This window comes from Schistocerca gregaria, chromosome 7 (genome assembly GCF_023897955.1).
Source record: "Schistocerca gregaria isolate iqSchGreg1 chromosome 7, iqSchGreg1.2, whole genome shotgun sequence".
Lineage (NCBI taxonomy): Eukaryota > Metazoa > Arthropoda > Insecta > Orthoptera > Acrididae > Schistocerca > Schistocerca gregaria.
Window position 1 is genome coordinate 474,510,700 of NC_064926.1, and position 19,863 is coordinate 474,530,562.

At 45.2% G+C, this 19,863-nt stretch overlaps 1 protein-coding gene across 1 annotated transcript in view; it reads left to right on the plus strand.

Annotated features, from left to right (window-relative positions):
• Positions 1-408: 408 nt before the first annotated feature.
• LOC126282438 (head-specific guanylate cyclase-like) overlaps positions 409-19,863 on the plus strand; it is a 165,919-nt gene continuing 146,464 nt past the window's right edge. The window contains exons 1-3 of the mRNA XM_049982095.1: positions 409-792; positions 6,019-6,031; positions 12,006-12,028. Of these exons, the coding sequence (XP_049838052.1) occupies positions 409-792; positions 6,019-6,031; positions 12,006-12,028 (420 nt within the window). The remainder of the gene's footprint in view (positions 793-6,018; positions 6,032-12,005; positions 12,029-19,863) is intronic.

The following is a 19,863-nucleotide window of genomic DNA, read 5'->3' on the forward strand; positions in this document are numbered from 1 at the left end:
GACGACGACTCTGAACGTCGTGTACAGTTCTGCCACTGGGCACGTGTGAAATTACGGGACAATGACAGATTTATTGCACGCTTTCTATTTAGCGACGAAGCGTCTTTCACCAAGAGCGGTAACATAAACCGGCATAATATGCACTATTAGGCAACGGAAAATCAAAGATGGCTCCGACAAGTGGAACATCAGCGGTCTTCACGGGTTAATGATGGCAATCTAAATGGTGCAATGTATGCTGATTTCCTACGTAATGTTCTACCGATGTTACTACAAGATGTTTCACTGCATGACAGAATGGCGATGTAGTTCCAACATGACTGATGTGCGCACATAGCTCGCGTGCGGTTGAAGTGGTACTGAATAGCATATTTCATTTTCAAAATTTAACAGGAATCTGGCAAATCCATGAGAATAGTTCCAAACGTGCGTTTCAGCATCCTGGTGACGACGTTTGCTGAGGCCAGCGAGCAGCCCGCGGATGTGGAGGAGTCGGCGGTCGGCGCGGACGCGGCGGCGGAGCGCGAGGCGCCGTCGACGTGCGCGTCGGCGCAGCCGCTGCCGGTGCGCAGCTTCTGCCGCGCCTTCCCCTGGCACCTGGTGCTGGACGCCGAGCTGCGCCTCACGCAGCTCGGCTCCGGCTTCGCGCGCCTGCTGGCGCCCCTCCGTCCGCTCGCCGACCCGCCGCCGCCGCTGGCGGACCTGTTCTCGGTGCGCCGGCCGCGCGGCCTGCCTCTGCGCTTCCGGGACCTGGCGGCGCGCGCCAACTCCACGTTCGTGCTGCAGCTGCTGGCGCCCTGCGCGGCGCAGGTGACTTAGCGGCGATCTCGCTCCAAAGCATAAGACCGCGGCGCCTCCTCAACCAGTGGCGCGAGCGCGCTACAGTCTGTTCAGAATTGCACTACTGGCCATTAAAATTACTACACCAAGAAGAAATGCAGATTATAAACTAGTATTCATTCGACTAATATATTATACTAGAACTGGCATTTTCACGCAACTTGGGTGCATAAATCCTGAGAAATCAGTACCCAGAACAACCACCTCTGGCCGTAATAACGGCATTGATACGCCTGGTCATTGAGTCAAACAGAGCTTGGATGGCGTGTACAGGTACAGCTGCCCATGCAGCTTCAATACGATACCACAGTTCATCTAGAGTAGTGACTGGCGTATTGTGACGAGCCAATTGCTCGGCCACCTTTGACCACACGTTTTCAATTGGTGAGAGATCTGGAGCATGTGCTGGGCAGGGCAGCAGTCGAACATTTTCTGTATCCAGAAAGGACAGTACAGGACTTGCAACATGCGGTCGTGCATTATCCTGCTGAAATGTGGGGTTTCGCAGGGAACGAATGAAGGGTAGAGCCACGGGTCGTAACAAATCTGAAATGTTACGTCCACTTTTCAAAGTGCCGTCAATCCGAACAAGAGGTGACCGTGATGTGTAACCAATGGCACCCCATACCATCACGCCCGGTGATACGCCAGTATGACGATAACAGATACACGGTTCCAATGTATATTCACCGCGATGTCGCCAAACACGGAAGCGACCATCAAGATGCTGTAAACAGAACCTGGATTCATCCGTAAAAATGACGTTTTTCCATTCGTGCACCCAAGTTCGTCGTTGAATACACCATCGCAGGCGCTCCTATGTGTGATGCAGCGTCAAGGGTAACCGCTGTCATGGTCTGCCAGATGATAGTCCATGCTGCTGCAAACGTCGTCGAACTGTTCGTGCAAATGGTTGTTGTCTTGCAAACGTCCCCATCTGTTGATTCAGGGATCGAGACGTGGCTGCACGATCCGTTACAGCCATGGAGATAAGATGCCTGTCATCTCGATGCTAGTGACACGAGGGCGTTGGGATCCAGCACGGCGTTCCGTATTACGCTCCTGATCCCACCAATTCCATATTCTGCTAACAGTCATTGGATCTCGACCAACGCGAGCAGCAATGTCGCGATACGATAAACCGCAATCGCGATAGACTACAATCCGACCTTTATCAAAGTCGAAACTTGATGGTACGTATTTCTCCTCCTTACACGAGGCATCGCAACAACGTTTTACCAGGCAACATTGCGAACTGCTGTTTGTGTATGAGAAATCGGTTGAAACTTTCCTCGTGTAAGCACGTTGTAGGTGTCGCCACCGGCGCCAACCTTCTGTGAATGCTCTGAAAAGCTAATCATTTGCGTATCACAGCATCTTCTTCCTGTCGGTTAAATATCACGTCTGTAGCACGTCATCTTCGTGGTGTAGAAATTTTAATGGCCAGTAGTGTAATTTACAATTGATAGCTACGAACAAAGTAGTGGGTGAGGATCTCGAGGAAGACGTGGCACAAGGTACATAGACTAGAAAAGCAGGCCATTCCATGTCGTAGGCTTTCATTGGTCAGCTAAGTATTACGCCACTTGACAGCCAGATCAGGTGCAGTCGCGTACTCTCTTGCAGTAATCTCACAAAGAAAAACAATTTTTCGAGCCTCTTCTTTTCATTCGATTATGTGCATCTCAGTGTTAAGGTACAAGATGATACGGAGGAATTAGTGTCTGAAGTATTCGAAAGGCAAGGCACACATCCAGTCGATGTCACGAGACATGTGGCCGCTGCAACTACCCCCGGTTTCCAGACATACGCCCCTACTACGACACCAATTGCTCTTTGCACTGTGCTTCAGATTTAGACAGCTGTCATGTATGATTGTTCGTCGAGCGGTGAGACTTTATTTTCGTTATTTAACCTAGCAGGTTTACATATTTACTATTGTGTGTTGTGTGATACTTAACAATATCACAAGCATGAGCGTCAAACGTTATTCGTGTCAAATGTTTGATGTCACTCTCTCAGCCAGGGCAAGGTGATACGAGGTCAGTCGAGAGAAATGGTTTCCTCCTTACGTGCCTACACACCAACAATTGTTCCCAGTCGATCTGTAGTCCTTGTTGACGAGACACCTACCATGACAAACCAAATAAGTGGTAAACGTAAAGAGGACGAGCTCATGGATTTAATAGTGGTCTCCAAAAATTAGGGACGAGATAGATAAAGTAACACAACATATTAAGTAATCGGTGGGAATGAATGAAAGTACGGTAGCATGTTGTCAGAGGTCTCCCACACATGCACAGAAAGCTGGAATCACATGGCGAGAGCTCAGCGTGACTATAGTGCCAAATGGGGCAGGCCCCACAACAGGAGGTAGTTGAAGGAACGGAAAAAGAGTGAGAGTCAATCAGCGAACAGTCACGGTGCACTGTGGTGGTGTTCTTTATCACGACATGAAGCGGGGACAACATTTGAATGAAATTTCGTGGTCATTAAAACAGCGCGCAGGATCGAGTCTCGAACTCGGGACTTTTGCCTTTCGCTAGCAAATGCTCTACGAATGACCTACCCAAGCACGACACACGACTTATCTTCACGGCTTAAATTCTGCGAGTACCTCGTCTCCCACCTTCCAAACTTCACAGAAGCTCTCCTGCGAACCTTGCAGAACTAACACTCCTGGAAGAAAGGATATTGCGAAGACATGGCTTAGCCACAGCCTGGGGGACGTTTCCGGAATGAAATTTTCCACAGGAGAGCTACTGTGATGTCTGGAACGTAGGAGACGAGGTACTTGTGGAAGTAAGGCTGTCAGGACGCGTCGTGAGTCGTGCTTGGGTAGCTCAGTTCGTAGACCACCTGCCCGCAAAAGGCGAAAGTCCAGAGTTCGAGTCTCAGTCCGGCACATTCGACCAGGAAGTTTTATATCAGCGCACACTCCGCTGCAGAGTGAAAATGTAGCTCTGGAAACTCCCCCCGCCCCCTCCCCAGGCTGTGGCTAACTCATGTCTTCACAGTATCCCTTCAAAGAGTGTTAGATCTGCAATGTTCGCAGGCGAGCTTCTCTGACGTTTGGACGGTAGGAGACGAGGTACTGGTAGAACTTAAGCCGTGAGAACGGGTCGTGTGTCGTGCTTGGGTAGCTCAGTTCGTACGGCACTTGCTCGCGAAAGGTAAAAGTCCCGAGTTCGGTTCTCGGTCCAGCAGTTTTAATCAGCCAGGAAGTTCCATAACACCGTACATTCCGTTACAGACTGAAAATTTCGTTCTGGGATAATTTGGATGACTCCACAAGCGGAAGAATCATCGGGAAGCCGGGAGAAGGACGGGCTGCAATGCGTATAGGTCAGCCACTTCGTATTAATCACAGCTTTGTTTCACGTGCATGGGAAGCGTTCCGAGCACAGGTACTGAAGTAAAGGAAGTGGTCCACCGCGGTCTGCTACAGCAGCAGATGACCGCTACGTTGTGCAACAGACAAGAGAGGACCCTCGTCAAGCTGCGAGTGCGGCTGTAGCTAAATTTAGGGAGACCCTAAGATACTCACTCTTACACTGCACATTGGCATGACGACTGCAAGGGAGTGGTATCTTTGCGCGACGAACATACGTTGTGCAGTGTTGACACACCAACAACGGCAGCACCGTTTACAATGGTGTTGCGAAGAACATTGGGACTAAACCAATGAGGAACGGGGTCGCGTGCCCTTCTCGAATGAAGCAAATTCAGTATGAGTAGCGATTTTGGATGTACCCCCGTACGGCGAGAGGTGGAAACAGAAACATTGTCGAACGTGATCCTTTTGGTGGACCAGGTGTTACTGTCTGCGGAGGCATGAATTACCGTGTTACGTACTGTCCTCCAAATGTTTGAACACGGCACACTGACCTATCAACGTTATTTTGACACTGTACTCCTTCCCCACATCCGACTTTTCAGGGGTGCATTCGGCCCTGGCTGCATTTTGATGGATGATAATGCGCTAAGTCATCGAATAGTGGAGGTGGAGCAGCTCTTGGAACGAGATGAAATGCAGTTAATAAAAGGACCTACCCGTTCCCCCATCCTATTGAGCGCGGTGGCGCAGTGGTTAGCAGAATGGGCTCAAAACCGCGACCGGCTATTCTGATTTGGTTTTTCCGTTGTTTCCCTTAATTGCTTTAGGCAAATGCCAGCATGATTTCTTTTAAACAGCACAGCCGATTTGCATCCCCGTCCTTCCCTAATCCGAGCTTGTGCTTCATCTCTAATGACCTCGTTGTCGACCGGAAGTTAAATACTAATATCCTCTTCCTCCTCCTCCTCCCATGACTTAAAAATGCCATCGAGCACGTGTGTGATGCGGTGGGGAGACGTATTTCAGTGTCTTTACATACACCAGCGACCACCTTGCAGTTGTCAGCTGGTGGAGGAATGGATCACTACCACAGGAACACCTTACCAACCTTGTGGCGCGAATGAAATCACAGTGCAGAGCACGCACTGCTGCCCGTGGTGATCACACACACTATTAAAAACTATGCCCCGCCTTTTACAATGCTCATTCGGCCATCATAAATTGCGGTGGCTTCACTGTAACAATTGTATTTTAATAAGAACGTCGTATCTGTTCGTCTTGTTAGGAAAATACAGGCTGTTGATGTTACCGAATTTTCGATGTACGAGAACCTCTACCGTTATCGAATTCCTATGAACACATTATGCCAATGAAGTCTTAAGTGAACGGCATATTCTCATCTGATCCGAAACAGAATTTTCCGAGGATCCCCAACAAGAGATAATTTGATTTAAATGTGACGCCTGGTGCTGCTTTCGCACGTCACTACTTCAGCAGCGGCCCGTTTGGTTTCATCGAGAGAAACTTAGCGCTAGTTAATGATTTACCAGTTGTTGTTGCAAAATACTAACACGAATTCTTTACAGATGAATGGAAAAACTGGAAGAAGCCGACCTCGGGGAAGATCAGTTTGGATCCCGTAGAAATGTTGGAATACGTGAGGCAATACTGACCCTACGACTTATCTTAGAAAATAGATTAAGGAAAGGCAAACTTACGTTTATAGCATTTATAGACTTAGAGAAAGCTTTCGACAATGTTGACTGGAATACTCTCTTTCAAATTCTGAAGGTGGCAGGGGTAAAATACAGGGAGCGAAAGGCTATTTACAATTTGTACAGAAACCGGATAGCAGTTATAAGAGTCGAGGGGCATGAAAGGGAAGCAGTGGTTGGGAAGGGAGTGAGACAGGGTTGTAGCCTATCCCCGATGTTATTCAATTTGTATATTGAGCAGGCAGTAAAGAAAATAAAAGAAAAATTCGGAGTAGGAATTAAAATCTATGGAGAAGAAATAAAAACTATGAGGTTTGCCGATGACATTGTAATTCTGTCAGAGAAAGTAAAGGACCTAGAAGAGCAGTTGACCGAAAAGGACGGTGTCTTGAAAGGATGATATAAGATGAATATCAACAAAAGCAAAACGAGGCTAAGGGAATGCCGTCGAATTAAATAGGGTGATGCTGAGGGAATTAATTTGGGAAATGAGACACTTAAAGTAGTAAAGGAGTTTTGCTATTTGGGTAGCATAATAACAGACGATGGTCGAAGTAGAGAGGATATAAAATGTAGACTGGCAATGGCAAGGAAAGCGTTTCTGAAGAAGAGAAATTTGTTAACATCGAGTATAGATTAAAGTATCAGGAAGTCGTCTCTGAAAGTATTTGTATGGAATGTAGCCATTATAGAAGTGAAACATGGACGATAAATAGTTTGGACAAGAAGAGAATAGAAACTTTCGAAATGTGGTGCTACAGAAGAATGCTGAAGATTAGATGGGTAGATCACATAACTAATGAGGAGGTATTGAATAGAATTGCGGAGAAGAGGAGTTTGTGGCACAACTTGACTAGGATAAGGGATCGGTTGGTAGGACATGTTGTGAGGCATCAAGGGATCACCAATTTAGTATTGGAGGGCAGCGTGGAGGGTAAAAGTCGTAAAGGGAGGCCAAGAGGTTAATACACTAAGCAGATTCAGAAGGATGTAGGTTGCAGGACGTACTGGGAGATGAAGTAGCTTGCACAGGATAGAGTAGCATGGAAAACTGCATCAAATCAGTCTCAGGACTGAAGACCACACCAACAACATGTTTTCTGATTAAACTTTTTTGCCACATCGTGTCATCTTCTCCACTATACTGTAACCGTTCTTCCTATGTACTGTCTAAGGCTCATCGAACTATGTTACTTGGCAGTGCCGCATCACACATAAGTTGCTATCGTCCATTCTTCACAGTTTTCCATATATCAAATCGAAGAGGTGGCAAAAGCATACAGGCATACAGTCATAATGCTGCCACCTTGCCACTTTGTTTCAACCTAACAGCGTTAGTATATTTTCAAATTGAGCGTTAGGTCGCAAGTTGTCTGCAGTCGAAGCATTCAGAAGTTGTAAGGAAAGTCACCTCTGAAGATTGGAAGAAAGTCATCAGTTATACGCAGCTCATCATGAAAAAAAAGTGACGAAACGGAATATTTTTTTAAAAACTCTCCTTGTAGGAAATGACGCGTCATTAAATGACAGTGGCAGTGGCACTACCAGTATGGGTGATAGCGGCGAGGATTGTGCCAATAGTTCTTCCTTAGTAGTGTTCTTCTCTGTAAGAACGCCTGGATAGCACACTGTTAATCAGTCGCGTCAAGAAAACGTCAGAGATCAGTTTCCATATTGACATAAAGAAATAGGTGCACAGGAGGATTCAGCTGAATGTTTGGCATGGGCACTTAAAGTAGCTGCACAGCAAAATTGTACTTTCAGAAGTTTTTACTATTAATACAAAGCAGCTGAGTTCGAGTGACGTCCGTTTCAGGAACTCAGTGTTAAAATTGATCGCATAAAAGAATTCCCTCTCACTGTTTGCGCTATAATTGTTTCAGTTCTGAGACTGTGGGTTTCGTTATCACTATTTTCCTCTTTTTCCAACCCGATAAGTTACCTCCCCTCGATTGACATGCGAAACTTTTTTGTTATGTTATAAGTAAATAGAAAATCTGATGAGAAAACACAGAAGCAGGTACATTATTTACTAGTGCTCTGTTTTTCTCACCGAAACCCAACGGACGACCGCTGGCGCTGTGACGCGAAAATGGAGCATCGTACGTCACATTTAAATCAATTTATCTCTTGTTGCAGATCTCCGGTAGAGTTCCGGTTTGGAGCAGATGAGAACTTGCTGTGTACCTAAGGATTAGTTCGCATAATGTGTTCATCTAAATTCAATAACCGTAAAGTTTCACGCAAGTCGGAAATTCGGTAGCATCGACAGGCAATGTGCTGTATTTTCCTAAACTTTCCGTGTATCGTCTCAAAAATAGCTGATGCAAAAAAAATTAAACGAAAACATAGGGCAGCTCTTCTAGAAGACAGATTCGTCAGTTTCATCTTTGTACATTGAATAGTTTGCGAGTCTGGGCGGATTGAATGAAATGTAAAATTACGTATGTTCTCTGCGATGAGTTACTACATATTCCTGCTAAAAAGTCGATCCGAAAGTAATTTTCAACAGACTACAGCTACGCTGCTCAGCATTAACATTACTACATCAGGGCGGAAAGTAAATAAGAACATTTTATTTCCAATGATTGTTTGATGTTTCCTTAGTTCCTTTTACATGATTTTTATTATTATTATTATTAGTAGTAGTAGTAGTAGTAACGTCTTTTTGACGATGTGGTCCTTCTACGCAACTACACAATGAAAATTTTCACGAACAAAGAGTCCTTGCGATGGTAAAGAAGGTAACAGCTGACCAAAGTAAAATATGTAATGAGTCACTAATCATCTTGGCCACAAAAACAATAACAAGCCGAGATGTAGAACATGTAGTTGTCGTGATCTTCAGTCCGAAGACTGATGTGATACAGCAGTCCATGCTAGTCTATCCCGTGACATCTTTCTTCATCTTTCTATAACTTCGGCAACCTACATCTATTTGAACCTGCTTATTAAACTCATTGCTCGGTCACCCGAATCAGTTCTTATTCCCCCCCCCCCCCCCCCCACACACACACACACCACCACCACACACACATACCACAGACCACATTACCAATATGACGAATGCCTGAAGACGTCTCCTGTCAAACGATACTTCCCTTCAGTAAGGTTGTACATCTACGTGATTACTCTGCTATTCACAGTAAAGTGTCTGGCAGAAGGTTCAATGAATCACCTTCAAGCTGTCTCTCTAACGTTACACTCTATAACGGCAAATGGGAAAAACGAGCACTTAAATTTTTCTATGCGAGCCCTGATTTCTCTTATTTTAACGTGATGATCATTTCTCCCTACGTAGGTGGATGCCAACAGAATGTTTTCGCAATCGGAGGAGAAAACTGGTGATTGAAATTTCATGAGAAGATCCCGTCGCAACGAAAAACGTCTTTGTTTTAATGACTGCCACTCCAATTCACGTATCATGTCTGTGACATTATCTCCGCTATTTCGCGATAATACAAAACGAACTGCCCTTCACTGAATTTTTTCGATGTCATCCGTCAGTCTCCCCTCACGCGGATCCCACACCGTACAGCAGTACTCCAGAACTGGGCGGACAAGCGATGTGTAAGCAGTCTCTTTAGTAGACTTGTTGCATCTTCTGTGTGTTCTGCCCATGAATCGCAGTCTTTGGTTTGGTCTACCCACAATATTATCTATGTGATCGTTCCAATTTAGGTTATTTGCAATTGTAATCCCTAAGTATTTAGTTGAATTTACAGCCTTCAGATTTGTGTGACTTATCGCGTAATCGAAATTTAGCTGATTTCTTTTAGCACTCATGTGAATAACTTCACACTTTTCCTTATTCAGGCTCAGTTGCCGCTTTTTGCACCACACAGATATCTTATCTAAATCATTTTGCAAGTCGTTTTCATCATCTGACGACTTTACAAAACGGTAAATGACAGCACCATCTGCAAACAATCTAAGACGGCTACTCAGATGGTCTCCTATGTCGTTAATATAGATCAGGAACAATAGTGGGCCTATAACATTTCTTTGGGAACGCCGAATATTACTTCTGTTTTACTCGATGTCTTTCCGTCGATTACTACGAACTGTGACCTTTCTGGCAGGAAATCACGAATCCAGCCGCACAACTGAGGCGATACTCCGTAGGCACGCAGTTTGGTTAGAAGACGCTTGTGAGCAACGGTGTCGAAAGCCTTCTGGATAGCTAAAAATGTGGAATCAATTTCATATCCCCTGACTATAGCACTTATTACTTCATGAGTATAAAGAGCTAGTTGTGTTTCACAAGAACGATATTTTCTGATACCGTACTGACTATTTGTCAATAAATCGTTTTCTTCGAAGTACTTGATAATGTTCGAATACAGTATACGTTCTAAACCCCTACTGCAAATCGACGTTAGTGATATAGGCCTGTAATTCAGCGGATTACTCCTACTTCCTTTTTGGGTATTGGTGTGACTTGAGCAATTTTCCAGTCTTTAGGTACTGATCTTTCTGTGAGCGAGTGGTTGTATATAACTGCTAAATATAGAGCTATTTTATCAGCATACTCTGAGAGGAACCTGACTGGTATACAATCTGGACCGGAGGCCTTGCCTTTATTAAGTGATTTAAGCTGCTTCGTTACTCAGAGGATATCTACTGCTATGTTTCTCATCTTGGCAGTTGTTCTTGATTAAAAATCAGGAATAATTACTTCCTCTTCTTTGGTGAAGTAATCTCAGAAAACCGTTTTTAATAACTCTGCTTTAGTGGCACCAGTGACTTCACCGTTGTTGTCGCGCAGTGAAGGTATTGATTGCGTCTTGCCACTGGTGTGCTGTCTGCATAACCAGAATCTCTTTGGGTTTTCTGACAGATTTCGAGGCAGAATTTTGTTGTGGAATTTATTAAAAGCATCTCGAATTGAAGTACGCGCTATATTTGGAACTTCTGTCAAACTTTGCCAATCTTGGGGATTTTGCGTTCTTCTAAATTTGGCATGCTTTTTTCGTTGCTTCTGCAACAACGAACTGACCCGTTTTGTGTACCCTGCGGGAACAGTACCATCACTTATTAATTTATGTGCTATATATCTCTCAATTGCTGTCGAAACTATCTCTTTGAAAAAATACCACAACTTTTCTTCATTTACGTGATCAGATCGGGAGGAGTGAAGACGGTCTCTTAAAAATGTGTTAAGAGCATTTTTTATCAGCTTTTTTGAATACATATGCTTTGCGTTTCTTTTTGATGGTTGTAGATGTTATGGTATTCAGCCTAGCAGCAACTGCCTTCTTGTCGCTAATTCCTGTATTCGTCACAATACTCACTATTTGGACAGGATTATTTGTTGCTAAAAGGTCAAGTATGTTTTCGCAACCATTTACGCTTCGAGTTGACTCATGAACTAATTGTTCAAAATAATTTTCTGAGACAGGATTCAGTACCATTTCTATGACGTTTTATGCCTGCCGCTAGCTTTAAACGCATAATTTTTCCTGCATATCGGGGGTAGATTAAAGTCACCACCGACTAAATTGAATGAGCGGGGTACTTAGTTGAAATTAGACTCAAGTTTTCTTTGAACTGTTCAACAACTATATCTTCTGAGTCGGGTGGTCGGCAAAACGATCCAATTAATAGTTTTGTCCGATTGTCAGGTATAACCTCTACCCATACTATTTCACACGAACTGTCTACTTCAATTTCGCTACATGGCAAACTACCTCTGACAGCAGTACATACTCCACCAACAACTGTATTTAATCTATCCTTTCTAAACACTGTTAGATCGTTTGAAAAAATTTCGGCTGAACTTATTTCCGGTTTTAGTCAGCTCTCTGTACCTACAACTATTTGAGCTTCAGCGCTTTCTATTAGGGCTTAGAGCTTGGTTCCTTCCCAACATATACAACAGAATGAGATTTTCACACTGCAGTGGAGTGTGCGCTGATATGAAACTTCCTGGGAGATTAAAACTGTGTGCCGGACCTTTGCCTTTCACGGGAAAGTGCTCTACCATCTGAGCTGCCCAAGCACGACTCACGCCCCGTCCTCACAGCTTTACTTCCGCCAGTGCCTCGTTTCCTTTCTTCCAGGAGTGCTAGTTGTGCAAGGTTCGCAGGAGAGCTTCTGTGAAGTCTGGAAAGCAGGAGACGAGGTACTGGCGGAAGTAAAGCTGTGAGGACGGGGCGTGAGTCGTGCTTGGGCAGCTCAGATGGTAGAGCACTTGCCCGCGAAAGGCAAAGGTCCCGAGTTCGAATCTTGGTCCGGCACACAGTTTTAATCAACCAGGAAGTTTCAAAGCTACAACTACAATACCAATCGTTTCTACAACTACCTTACTGTGTTTTCCCTGTCCACATTTAGACGGACGTCCCTTCTGTGGTTTCCTGAGACCCTCTAACCTAAAAAAACCGCCGAGTCCCTTCCACACAGTCCCCGCTACCAGTGTAGCCGCCTCCTTTGTGTAGTGGACTCCTGACCTATTAAGCGGAACCTGGAAACCCACCACCCGATGGCGCAAGTCAAGGAATCTGCAGCCTACACGGTGACAGAACCGCCTGAGTCTATGATTCATACCCTCCACTCGGCTCTGCACCAAAGGACCACAGTCGGTTGTATCGACGACGCTGCAGATGGAGAGCTCCGCCTTAATCTCAGAAGCAAGACTGGCAATCTTTACCATTTCCGGTAGCCGCCCGAAACCAGACAGAATCTGCTCCGATCCAAAGCGACACACGTCATTGGTACTGACATGAGCCACCACGTGCAGATGGCTGCACCCTGTACTCTTCATGGCAACCGGAAGCACCCTTTCCACATCCGGCATAACTCCCCCCGGAATGCACACGAAGTGCACACTGGCTTCCTTCCCCTCCTTGGCAACCATGTTCCTAAGGGGCCCGATAGTGCGCCTAACGTTGGAGCTCCCAACCACCAGCAAACCCACCCTCTGTGAATGCCCAGACCTTACGGGCCGGGAAGCTTCCTCTGGAACAGGGTGGACGACTGCATCCAGCTCAGACACATCGTCAGCCACAGATAACGCCCGAAACCTGTTCGTCAAACCAACCGGGGAGGCGCTACGATCGGCCCCCTGTAAAGTTTTTCGCTGCCTCCCACTCGACCACAGGTGAGGGGTCAACCTCAGTGCAGGCAGTACCCGGGGCAGCCACAGCAGTGGACCGATCGGAGGACATTTGGGACGTGCTCGACGTCCCTCGTATCCCCGCGTTCGATCCACCACAGTGATGCCCTTGGCAGCAGCCTCAAGCTGCGTGACGGAATCCAAAGCAGCCTGGAGCTGTGAGCGAAGGGTCGCCAACTCAGCTCGCATCTGTACACAACAATCACATTTCCTATCCATTACTGTAGTCGCTCCTGCTTGAAGCTCATAAAATTATGTAACAAGCGAAAGGTGTAATCGCCTTATTAGTAGCAGGAACTCGCGGCACTGCTTTCGCTGACAGTCTAACCGACACTGTGCTGTTCTAACCAAACAAACAAAAGCCTGTATGATACGAGGGTCGATAGAAGCGTCGATAAGAACGGCGGTACTGTACACAACACTGTTATTGAAATAAAAGGGTGTGCCTAGTAAGCACTCAAACACGCAAGAAATTACAAAAATAAACTAGTAACTACCCAGATAACTGAAAATAAGTCGCTCGTGTTTGAGGCTCGTAAAAATATGTAATAAGCGAACGGTGTACTCGCCTTCTTAGTAGCAGGAACTCACGGCGCTGCTGTCGCTGACGGTCTAACCGACACTGCGCCTTAAACTGCTTTTCTCCCCAATTCGATCTAGTATATATTCATTAGTTACTCAATTTACTCATTTAATCTTCAGCATTCTTCTGTAGCACCACATTTCAAAAGTTTCTACCCTCTCCCCATACGAACTTCTTGTCGCTCATGTCACAATACACAACAAAATACCTCCAGGGTACACTTCCTACCACTTAAAATTACATTAGATGTCAACAAAGTCCTCTTTTTCAGAAATCATTGTCTTGTTATAGCTAGTGTGCATTTTAGTACCCAAATAGCAAAACTAGTCTATGGTTTCTAGTGTCTCAATTTCTAGCCTATTTTCCTCACCATTGCATAATGTAATCCGGCTACATTCCATTAATTTTATTTTAGTTTCGTTGAAGTTCACCTTATAACTTCTTTTCAAGATGCTATTCTTTCTGTTCAGCTATTCTTGCAACTCCTTTGCCGTCTCTGACAGATTTACGTCATCGCCACTTCTCAAAGATTTCATTTCTTCTCTCTAAACTCTAACCCCATTCTCAAATTCTTCTTGGATTTCCTTTACTGCTTTCCCGGTTACAGACTGAAGTAACTCAGAGATGGGCCTAATTCCCTTCTCAGTCATTACTTCGCTTTCATGTCTTTCGACTATTGTAACTGGTCTGATTTCTATATAAGCTGTAAATAACCTTTCGTTCTACATATTTTACCCCTGCTACCTATATAATTTCAAATGGTAAATTCCAGTGTACTTCGTCAACAACTTTTTCTAAAATGGTTCAAATTGCTCTGAGCACTATGGGACTTAACTTCTGAGGTCATCAGTCCCCTAGAACTTAGAGCTACTGAAACCTGGCCAACCTAAGGGCACCACACACATGCATGCCCGAGGCAGGATTCGAACCTGCGACCGTAGCGGTAGCGCGGTTCCAGACTGTAGCGCCTAGAACCGCTCGGCCACCCCGGCCGGCAACTTTTTCTAAATCTACAATTGCTATAAAAGTATTTTTGCCTTCCTTCAGTCTGTCTTCTAAAAGAAGTCGCAGGGCCAGGATTGCATTCCATGTTTCTACATTTGTCCGGAACACAAACTATCTTCGGCTTCGGCCAATTTTTCCATTCTTCTGTAACTAATTCATGTCAGTATTGTGCGACCATGACTTACTAAATTGACGATTCAGTAATATTCACACATGCTTCAGTAATATTCACACCTCTCGCACATGTGTTCTTTGAAACTGGAATTTCTACGTCCTTCTTGAAGTTTGATGGTATTCCGCCTGTTTCATATGTCTTTCACATTAGGTGTGACACATCACCAGGTTAAATAATAAGCTACTATTCCACTCACCGTTAGCCAACTATTTTAAAAAAATGCGACACCCTCCACTCACTTTTCCCTCCTTTCCCCCGAGCATCCATCATCACACAAAATAGCACACAAACCTCCATAACAAAACAAATCAGTATCAAAATGCATTCGGGTGCCACAAAGCAAACAAAAGACCGAAAAACAAACAGCGATAGTTAGTGACACTGTACCATATACAGTAAACATAGATAAGCAACACAGGGCTTAGAGAAACACACACTGGAAGCGGTGTTCATGTGAAATATGCTCGCAAGGACCGAAAATTGGAGATCCTAGTGCACGCAGGCCAGTGAGGTACAATTCCAGGGCGACATATAGGTGATAACAAGACCTAAAAAAATTGTAAACGGAACCAAACAGCAATTTAGCCTTATGAAATTTGCGCTCCAAAAAGTTGTTTCTCGCCTAACAGAAGGAGAACAACGGAAAACTGTAATACAGTACTATATCTGAAAACACATTTATTATATGCCTGCAACACACATTTATTACAGGTCACTGAAGATGCTCTGCAACAGAAACGCATATAACATAAAAACAAATAACCACTTGTTTAGTTGCGTAGACAGACCACATCTCAAAGAAGATAATTATAATTTACTTGTGATGCACATACAGGCTGTACCATATATCTTGATCATTCCAAGTAACTTTTTCCCCAGAAGTAAAATTAAAAAAAAGTCTGGAACAAATCTTGTTTATCTACCACGGCAACATTAATCAGCATGATTGCCTTTCTTGTAACTGTTCGTTACGAACATATGGACAGCAGTACGTCTTTTTTAAATAGCGCCCTAATTTTTTTTTATTCGATGAGTCACTTCGTTTCCTGAAGACCAGTTCAAAAACGCATCACTGTGTATCACATACGTACACATGATTTTGTTGAAAACGTAACACTAAATTAGCTTTGACCTTCCTGTACCAGTGTAGGAACCCAGGGTAACGTAACTCGTCCACTTGCTGGAGTTGCCAGCAAGCAAACAGAAACCCAAGGACATCCTCCGCTTAGATGGCATTGCGCCTACCCCAACAACAATACAATCAAAGTTATGGCTCTAAGCGCTATGGGACTTAACATCTGAGGTCATCAGTCCCCTAGACCGAGGACTACTTAAACCTAACTAACCTAAGGACAGCACACACATCCACGCCCGAGACAGGATTCGAACCTGCGACCGTAGCAGCAATGCGGTTCCGGACTGAAGCGACTAGAACCCATCGGCCACTACTGCCGGCAATCAAAGTTATGATGACGCAATTTTTAATGAAAGACTGCCTTTACTATTCAGGATATATAGTTTGAAAATACTACAGTACTGTACTACGTGTGCCCATATGGTAAACAAGAATACATTATTACAATTAGTGTTCTGCTAACTTCCATTCTCCGCCGGCCGGAGTGACCGAGCGGTTCCAGGCGCTTCAGTCTGGAGCCGCACGACCGCCGCGGTCGCAGGTTGGAATCCTGCCTCGGGTGTTGATGTGTGTGATGTTCTTAGGTTAGGTAGGTTTAAGTAGTTCTAAGTTTTAGGGGATTTATGACCTCAGAAGTTAAGTCCCATAGTGCTCAGAGCCATTTGAACCATTTTCCATTCTCCACAGATGAATAGCATTTGTACCTTTCCTTCCTTGGTGTGGACAGTAGTCACACAGACCTTCACCTGATGACAACTGAATGGATGAGCACTGGGCATTTTCCTTGTATGACGACTAGGGAGCGAGTACAACAGGATGAGGCGTATATGAATTCTTCCTAAGTGTGTGGAAAAACTTCTAAGTTCATCCAACCTTCTAGGGATATGATCCATTTTTTACAAGACGTGAGCTTGTCCCACATATCTTAATAGCACAGGACAACAGCTTAACGGTAAGTCTGATGGTAGAGTAATTTGAACTCTGTTCGCCACTGTGTACATTTCAGAGACTTTGCTAAATAGAGGACTGTACAGAATATAGTATAGTAAGGGACGAATTACTGTAGCACATGTTAATCCAAATTGCTGAGAAGGTATCCAGCAGAGAGATGGAGATTTACCTTCAAAGGAAAGGGAAGATAATGATTAAGTGAGTAAAAGGAATAAATTACATAAAAAATGTAACTGAAGATATGCAATAGGTGATCTGGACCGCCGGGAGTTACTACTTTTCGGTACCCTGGGTATCCTCTACGTCATGTTGCAGTAGAGCGAATCATGAAATCAACGTCTGTGCCAGAAGACGTAAAGTAAAGACACAGGCACAATCTGGGACTCTGAAACATAGAATACGTTCCAAAGCTATTGAAAATCAGTGCAAATTTTTAAGGGAATCCAAAAATTGCATGATTTCAGCTCTACAGCCTGGTAGAGATCTCCTGGATTCTAGAAAGCTGTGCTGGTCCGGAGGCCGCAAACCTAATGTTATCTACATTCTAAGACGAAAAAAACGACGCATCACAAGGGAATTATCTGAAATCGGTAGATGTGATGTACTAACAAACAAATGATTACAACTTCAGAAAAAGTGGATGATTTATACAAGGCAAGGAGATTGACAACTTGAACAAGCCAACAATGCGTCCGTCCACCTCGGAGCATTATGCAAGTAGTTATTCGGCTTACCATGGATTTCACAGAGTTGTTGGACTCCTCATGAGGAAGAACATCGTGCCAAATTCTGTGCAATTAGCCCGTTCTATCTTCCAAATCACGGGGTGATTTGAGGGCCCTACACATAGTGCTGCAAACGTTCCAATGGAGCAGATCTGGCGATAATGCCGATCAAAGCATGGTTTGGCAACACGAAGACAAGCAGTAGAAACTCTCCCTATGTATGGACGGGCATTGTCTTGATGAACTGCAAGCCCAAGATGACTTGCCATGAAGGGCAACAAAACGGGCAATGAATATCAAAAAAATGGTTCAAATGGCTCTCAGCACTACGGCACTTCTTAGGTCATCAGTCCCCTAGAACTTAGAACTACTTAAACCTAACTAACCTAAGGACATCACACACATCCATACCCGAGGCAGGATTCGAACCTGCGACTGTAGCGGTCGCGTGGTTCCAGACTGTAGCGCCTGGAACCGCTCGGCCACTTCGGCCGGCTGCAATGAATATCGTCGACGTACCGCTATGGTGTAAAGGTGCCGTGGATGACAACCAAAGGGGTCCTGGTATGAGAAGACATAGCACCCAAGACCATCACTCCTGGGCCGGCCGCTGTGGCTGACCGGTTCTAGGAGCTTCAGTCCGGAAACGCGCTGCTGCTGCGGCCGCAGGTTCGAATTCTGCCTCGGGTATGGATGTGTGTGATCTTCTTGGGTCAGTTAGGTTTAAGTACACTCATGCTCATAAATTGAGGATAATAGCAGAATGTGGTGAAACTCAATATGGAACTACACGAAACTAGCGCTAATAGTGTAGGCACATAGGGAACACACACGAAACAGATCTGTAAGTCCACGGTATTTGTGATTAGTTGAGAAAACCGTCCCCAAACTCATGTTCTACAAAACGCCACTGTTTGCTGCACATGTACGCCCACATGTTTGCATACTCTGGATCAGGTGGTCAAGCAGCTGCTGGGGTATAGCCTGACATTCTTGTATCAGTGCCTGTCTGAGCTCCTGAAGTGTTCTACGGGTTTGAAGACGTGCAGCGATACGTCGACCGAGAGCATCCCAGACGTGCTCGATGGGGTTTACGTCTGGAGAACAGGCAGGCCACTCCATTCGCCCGATATCTTCTGTTTCCAGGTACTCCTCCACGATGGCAGCTCGGTGGGGCCGAGCGTTATCATTCATCAGCAGGAAGGTGGGACCCACTGCATCCCTGAAAAGATGGACATACTGGTGCAAAATGACGTCCCGATACACCTGACCTGTTAAAGTTCCTCTGTCAAAGACATGCAGGGATGCACGTGCACCAATCCTAATCCCACCTTACACAATCAAACCATAACCTCAACACAGGTCCCTTTCAAGGACATTAAGGGGTTGGTATCTGGTTCGTGGTTCACGCCAGATGAAAACCCGGCGAGAATCACTGTTCAGACTATATCTGGACTCGTCTGTGAACATAACCTGACACCACTGTTCCAAAGACCATGTACTGTGTTCTTGACACCAGGCTTTACGGGCCTTCCTGTGACCAGGGGTCAGTGGAATGTGCAGGTCTCTGGGTGAATGAACCATGTCTGTTCAGTCGTCTGTAGACTGTGTGTCTGGAGACAACTGTTCTAGTGGCTGCCTTAAGGTCCCGAGCAAGGCTGCCTGCAGTGCTCCGTGGCCGTCTGATGGCACTAATGGTGAGATATCGGTTTTCTTGTGGTGTTGTACACTGTGGACGTCCCATACTGTAGCGCCTGGACACGTTTCCTGTCTGCTGGAATCGTTGCCATAATCTTGAGATCACACTTTGTGGCACATGGACGGCCCGTGCTACGACCTGCTGAGTTTGAGCAGCCTCCAGTCACCCTATTATTCTACTCCTCATAACGTCATCAATATGTGTTCTTTGAGCCATTTTCAACACACAGTCACCATCAACACATCTCAAAACGTCTCCACACTTACTCACCGCACCGTACTCTGAGATGCACCAACAAATCTATGCGTGTGTGGACTGCTGCCAGCGCCACCGTGCGACGACCGCAGGTCAGATGCACAGCATTGTCATACCCGAGGTGATTTAAACCCGCAAACCGCCCACCAGAGCGTTGTTTCACTATTATTGGCATTATCCTTAATTTATGAGCATGAGCGTAGTTCTGATGACCTCAGATGTTAAGTCCCATAATGTTTAGAGGCATTTGAACCATTTGAACCATCACCCCCGTCTGTTGGGGCTATGTAGTGAGCGACCGTGAGGATGGTAACGTATTGGTGTCCAGG